The 6,987-nt window shown below is 33.5% G+C and overlaps 1 protein-coding gene across 1 annotated transcript; it reads left to right on the forward strand.

The window, feature by feature from the left end:
- The first annotated feature begins 2,468 nt into the window (after positions 1–2,468).
- On the forward strand, positions 2,469–3,792 carry LOC145056568 (acid phosphatase 1-like). Its single transcript, XM_079004258.1, has 3 exons — positions 2,469–2,910; positions 2,988–3,197; positions 3,458–3,792. Exons 1-3 carry the CDS (start codon positions 2,528–2,530, stop codon positions 3,633–3,635), a joined length of 771 nt encoding a protein of 256 aa, XP_078860384.1. The 5' UTR covers positions 2,469–2,527; the 3' UTR covers positions 3,636–3,792.
- The last annotated feature ends 3,195 nt before the right edge of the window (positions 3,793–6,987 follow it).

A 6,987-nucleotide genomic window follows, 5' to 3' on the forward strand; every position in this document is an offset into this window, starting at 1 on the left:
CGAGTTGGAAGGCCCAACTTGACGAGTAGGCGTTGTAAAGGAAAACCCAAAATTTTAGGGTTTGCACCCTATATGATCTCCTTAAAACCTTGAGGATGACCTTCCATAAGCCTCCAAACCCTAAGAACGTTAGTGCTAAATCATAATCTCCATTTTCTCTCATAGTGTAAGCTAGAGTGACTTTTAGAGCTTGAGAAGAAGAAGATAGTGAGAAGAAGGAGAAGATACAACAAACAAAGCCCTCACTATTGAGCTTGACCATCTTGTGGACTATTGTAAGCACTTAAGACACGATTTTTATTTTAGACTACGACTTGATCTTGAGTTTACTCTTCATTTCCTATCATTTTTGTTGATTGCATGCATGGGGTTCATAAAGTTTGCAACTTTATGAATCTCCAGGGCAAAATGGTCCCATATTGGGCTGGATCTAGCTTTTGGTCAAGCATGTATGCCATGCATGGAATTTAGGGTATGTTTCCCCTTTTTGACTATTTTGACTCCAAGAAATGCATTGGACATGCATGTCCATAAAGTCTCCAGCTTTGGAACGTTTTGAGGATTAGAACCTCTTCTGGAGAAGGATTCCAGATCCCTAGAGTCTTGAGCCACATGGGTAAGCTTTCGAGCTTCCCAACCTTTTACTAAGGGCTTTAGAGCATTTGGAGTTGTTCTCGAGGATAAAGTTCGAAACTTTATCCTTCTAGACACCTTTAGGTTTCAGATCTAAGGCCTAGAGTCCCTGCAATTGATGTTTAATCCGAATAAGCAAACAGGGGGAAAAAGAGTTGCCCTAACAACTCGATGAGTTGGATCGGGTTTCCCCGTCTTCTGGATATTGAGTGAACTCACCGAGTTAATGAGACAACTCGACGAGTTGGCTAGGGTTGGTCCTGGTTTTCTGGACTCTAAAGGAACTCGACGAGTTGCTAGATACACTCGACTAGTTAGGGTCAACATGGACTGTTGACTTGGACTTTGATCAGGGTTGACCAAGTTTGATCTTAAGGGTATTTTTTGTGTTTCAGTCTGCTCTCAACTTATATTCTAGTACCCCGTTTAAAGACCCAGCAGAGAGAATAAGAGAGATTCTTATCTTATCAATTTCAACATTTTCGAAGTGAGTTCTCCTCACCATACCCCAATGTCTTAAGCACCTGGCCAGGGCATTTTGTGATATGTGGTACACGTTGATTAGGATTGTAGTGAATAGTTGTGTGTTATGTAGTTGGTTACATACTAAGTGTTATGCTAGTTATAAATGTGATACTTGCATCTAAAACCATGGGGGAGCCATACGCTTAAATGTAAGACTATGTGGGGGAGCCCATAGCTTTTCAGGTAAAGACCATAGGGGGAGCCCATGACTTTCTAGCTAAAGACCATGGGGGGAGCCCATGACATCCTGGAGTAAGACCCTGGGGAGGAGCCCATGACATCCTTATATGTTTGTACGCATGACTTATGTGGTTTATGTAGCCTTTTATAGCTAATATGAATTATGGGTTTAATGTGAAATTGTGTGGGATATGCTCTGGGGAACTCACTAAGCATTAACTTACAGTTTGTTAGTTTGTTTCAGGTACTTCTGAGCCTAAGGGCAAGAGAAGGCTTGATGGCGTGGCATGCACTCTCTCAGACGTTTTTATGGGACACTCTGATATTTGAAATAAAATTATTGATGTTGTAAATTTGAAAACAATTGTTCTTGAGTATTTTATGGTTTATTGGAAAGTTTTGATTATTAAAAAATGAAAATTTTCTTTTGAAAATTGGGATCGTTACACCCTCCCTGCTTGTGAAAAATGGTTGATTACCAATATGAAGAGTCAAAGGTTCCTTTTGGGTAGTTATAATGAATGAAAAAAACTACAGAAGTAACCCATAAATAAAAATTTAAATTGTTATATATTATACATGTTAGCATGTTGGATGCATGCCCATGACATGGCAACAATGAGAAAATTAGTCATATATGGATAAAAAAATGTTAAATATTTGTTTTTTCTACAATATATCCTTCAATTAATTGTTTATATGAATCATCCAGCCAGTCTGTTTTGATCCATCAAACCTTTGTGCTTTACTAGTCTTAAAAGGACAATATTTAAAGAAAGGTCTTTGTTGCATTGATATGGCCTTTTTCCAAAATTTAATGAAAATGTCAATTTGGTGAGCTGGGAATCCTTTTACACGGTGTTATATAGAATTTATGTTAGGCACGATGTTTGAAAATGGCTTTTTATATAGTCGTTGCTTAGTGTATAGATAAGTTCCAAATTATTATACATACCGTTGAAAAAAATCTTAATGATATGTGGCCAGCTGGCCAAATAAATACAATATTAATTATTTGTGCATTGTATATTTGCACATTGCGATTTACAACTATTTTGATGTTTGGAAGAATATAGGAGGTACCCATGTGGTGACAAAGTCTTATAAAATAATCGTTTATGCCTATTTAAATTGCGTTCACTCTCAGTTACACACATCTCTATCTCTAAATCATCATAGAGAACAAAAAATGGCAAAATGTTGTGTTCTTTTCGTGGCAACAATGTGCCTTGCTAGTCTCTTAGTAGCATCTGCAGATTGGAATATTTTGAATCAAAAAACCAAATCCGGTCTCAAAATCTCTCTAAGAAACTACTGCGAGAGTTGGAGAATAAATGTTGAGTTAAACAACATTCGAGAATTTTCAGTAGTTCCATCTGAGTGTACAGATTACATTGGAAAGTACATGAGTGGGGCTCAGTTCAAGGCCGACTCTGAGGCTACGATAGAAGAATGCACACTCTACCTCAACACCCATTGTGAAATAAAGAAAGATGGCAAGGATGCTTGGATATTTGACATTGATGACACTCTTTTGTCAACTGTACCTTTCTACAAGAAACATGGAAACGGGTAAGTGTTAAATCTTGTTACTATTAACAAATCTTGCAACTTTGCATACAATTATGATTTCTTTTTTAATATATTAGGGGGGAGAAGTTGAATGCGACGGATCTTGAAGGATGGATGGCTCAAGGCAAGGCTACTGCGATTGATTATAGTCTGAACTTTTTTAATGATATTAAGAGAAGAGGAATGCAAATCATTTTGATTTCTTCAAGGAAAGAGTATCTTAGAGATGCTACTATTGACAACCTTGTTGATGCTGGTTTCCATGGTTGGAAGAGTCTTTACCTAAGGTATGCAATGGGTTCTTTTCCTTCTTCTTTTGCAATATGGAAGTTTCAACTCCAATATGTATGGGGACATTGGTCGTGGCTTTTATACCAACCATCTGGTGTGGACCTCTATAGGAACAATGAGTCCTTTCTCCCCTACAGGAAGGGGTAGAACAATTAATTTGCTTCTAGGATGATATACTTTGCTTAGAAGTTGTGTGGAAGAAAATAACATGTTTTTGAAAAGAGGCTGACTTTTATATTTTGTTTTATTGAATTAGGGGTGCAGAAGACGAATGTATGAAGGTTGAGGAATTCAAGGGCGGTGTAAGGAAAGAGTTGGTGAAAAATGGTTACCGTATATGGGGGATATTGGGAGACCAGTGGAGCAGTATCAAAGGAGTAGAAACCGGTAGAAGGCCCTTCAAGCTCCCCAATTCTCTTTACTATGTTTCTTGAAATCAAATCAAATGCCTCCTGCAACATGCAATTTTCAGTTTCATTTTCTCACATCTTACCATTTTCAAAAGTGAAATAGTATCGTCTTCATTCCAAAATGGGTCTTGTTTGTATTGTCATGTAAACTAAGCTAAATGCATTTTTTTTTTGTTTTTTTTTTTTTTGTGTGGATCTCCATTTATTTTTTTAACCAAACCTCTTTGTGAGATTTTGAGCGAAAATGTCTTTATTAGACGTGATAAAATGGAAGGCCGGATAACGGGTTAAATCTCGGGTACCAGTTGGATTGACTGGAACCACTTTTATCTAGTGTTATTTTGTCTCTAATGAATTATTAAAATAACGTGTACCTTAATCCATCTTTCATATAGAGGAAAGGTCATCCTTTTTTTTTGCTAGCCTCTCAAGTAGAGAAAATAAAACAATATAAAATTACAGAAGAAATGATAATTGTTGTCTTTTGTTTTAGATCAAAGAATCTTTTGACTTTCTATTTCTAGACTTGTAATATGGTTTCTTGGTTTGGTGTCATTTACAATCTTATGTGCCAAGGATGGAAAAAGGAATAAAGAATCCCTCTCTTATAAGACCATGACAATCATAGTTAAAATCCATTCGAGTATTTGTTGATCTCAATTGTTTATAAAAATATGGCGGCTTATATGCAAGCTCAAATGTTGATCTCAAATTCTAGAATATGATGATCTCAAATGCTTATCTGCTAGCACAAAAACACAGATTTCCAAGAACATCATGTTCATTACCTGTGTTAATGTAAAAGTTAACAATCGAAAGCAGGTAATGATAAACCATGATTATGCTTGGATACATTCTTATTACATTATGGAATTAAGTGCAAGAAATAGCACCATATAACTACAAGATTGTACTTTAATATATTTAGTTTTTGCAAATTATAGTAATATAATCTATAATTTCAAAAAATTAGAAAAAGAAATTGTCCAAGATTTCAGGAGTTATTTTCGTCATTTTCCCCAATAAACCTTGATATCCGTGAGCTTTATAACCAACTCTGGTATGTTAATGTGATTCAATGCTTCCCTATAACTTTCATAGTTTGTAAAAAAATATTACCATCAGTAAAATACGCATTATTCAACATTATAATTGTATATTTGTATAGGATACTACAAGAAAACATTTTATGACAGACAAAAAGGCCTATCATAAAATTTATGTGATATATCATAAAATATCAAGGCTTTACGACAGACAAAATGTATGTCGTAATTTATGTCGTATTTTAAAGACTAAATTAAAATGATTTTTCTCCGTTAATACTATAAGGAAAAGTTAGTAATAGCAAACAATAATATAATTATGCTATGTCGACAAGTACATGAGCACTATATAGTATGAAAAATAATTGAAGCATGTTTAAAGGATCTGAGTTAAATATTAAAACAAATAAACCCTAGGTCAGTGAAAAAAAAAACTAATGACAAAGCAGGGGAAAAAACCCGAATAGTCGAACCAATTTGAAAAAGCTACATTTTGTTGTGAGAAAAAAAACAAAAAACGAGTGTTAGGAAAAAAAATCATATTTTTGTGGAAACTCTAAAAAAAATTGAAGAATGATTTGTCAAACCGGTAGGTTAGCATTATTTTTGTTTGCAAACCTACAAATAATAGTTATTATATATTAAAAAACAATGCATGGTAGAAATATATATATATATATATATATATATATATATATATATATATATATATATATATATATATATATAAAGGAAAATTATGTATGATAATAACTAGAAAAACACCAAAATTTTAAATGAATTAAGTGTTTGGATGGTTTGTAAAAATAAAGAGTTGAAGGACCATTTCTACAGCTTGAATGATTTGTAAATAGCAAAGAATAATATATGAGCTATTTCTGTAGATTCTAATTTCAATAAAATGAGGCCTAAGGTAAATGAGGCCTAAGGTTTTTAAAGTATTACCTCCTAAGAGCATTAATTTTTGTTAATTAAAAAAAGAACATATAAAAATAATCGAACATAGGTTTCTCCATTACAAACCATCCTAGAAACCAATCGATCTAGTGAAATTTTGGATAACTCATTAACAAAGATCATATATGTATACGTATATCAAACATAATTAGTATCGTCCATTGTAACTTGTAAGAGGTTTATGCGGCTTCTTATTTCCATGTTATATGATTATACGATTAGAGTTAGTATACCCTCAAAGCCCGTACGATCATTCAAAATCATCAACATCATGAAAAATCAAAGCAAGCATCGATCAACTAGGGTTGCTCCGCTCAAGAAATCAACTTGCCGCCTCACCATTTTCGTCCTCGTTTCACCACTTGTCGACTTTCCACTTCCTTATCGGTCACGCCATTGTCATTTCTGTCACCGATTCGCGATATGATTCTTCGTCATTGCCATTTCTGACATCGGTCACTCAGTTCTATTATATATTGAGAAGTAACATCTCGAACCTTTCCACTTTAACACTAAAAGCTCAGAATAAACCGTAGTTTCAGAATAATATCATTGAATTATATGCTTATTATTTTTGATTTATGAATAATAGCTTCTGAGATGAATGCTTATTATTATTACAATAGTTTTTTATTTTACTTAGTTTCTTTGTAGTTTCAACTTCATATAAGGATATACCCTAATTAGAAACATAAATTCTATGTGCAAATAATGATAACATGATACTTTGTAGGTTTGACTCTTACTGGAGCATCACATTGGATTGGAACAAAGTTTTTTATCATAAAAAATCAAATTTAGATACAGTTTCATCCTCCCAATTCCATATATAATTTCATATCCACCTTTTTCATATTTGCTTCAACTCTTTAATCAATGTGCCATGAATAATACTCATGTTAATTGATATGCACAAAACATTTAATAAGTATTTGGAGGATTCAAAAGAATCCCTATATAAACAACTAACTAAATAAGAATGACACCTCTAAAACAAGTAGAAAGTATGTATTTGTATAAAAGCTATGTATTTCTGTAAAAGCCTTGTCCATTACCATTAGAAGCACCTTGCAAAAGTAAATAATAATAACGATCAATAAGTTTTTCTGCAAATTAGATAGAGAAATCAAGATTCTTGAAAACATCTATAGACAACAAACCTGGTATAATATATGTGAAAATTCACCTTGATTTAAGGAAGATCCTACAGTTTTTTAATTATGGAGATGAAGCAACATCTTTTTTTACAGAAATCAGAGTTTCCTTCAATTTTCCTAACCATGCTCTTCATGTCCGAATCAAGATTCTTGAACAATGTCTAAAAGGGAAAACCAACATGAGAATATGTATTAAAAGTTAAAAATCAAATCTAG

The sequence above is a fragment of the Lactuca serriola genome, chromosome 6 (genome assembly GCF_051521515.1).
Source record: "Lactuca serriola cultivar US96UC23 chromosome 6, Lser_US96UC23_V15, whole genome shotgun sequence".
NCBI classification, from domain to species: domain Eukaryota; kingdom Viridiplantae; phylum Streptophyta; class Magnoliopsida; order Asterales; family Asteraceae; genus Lactuca; species Lactuca serriola.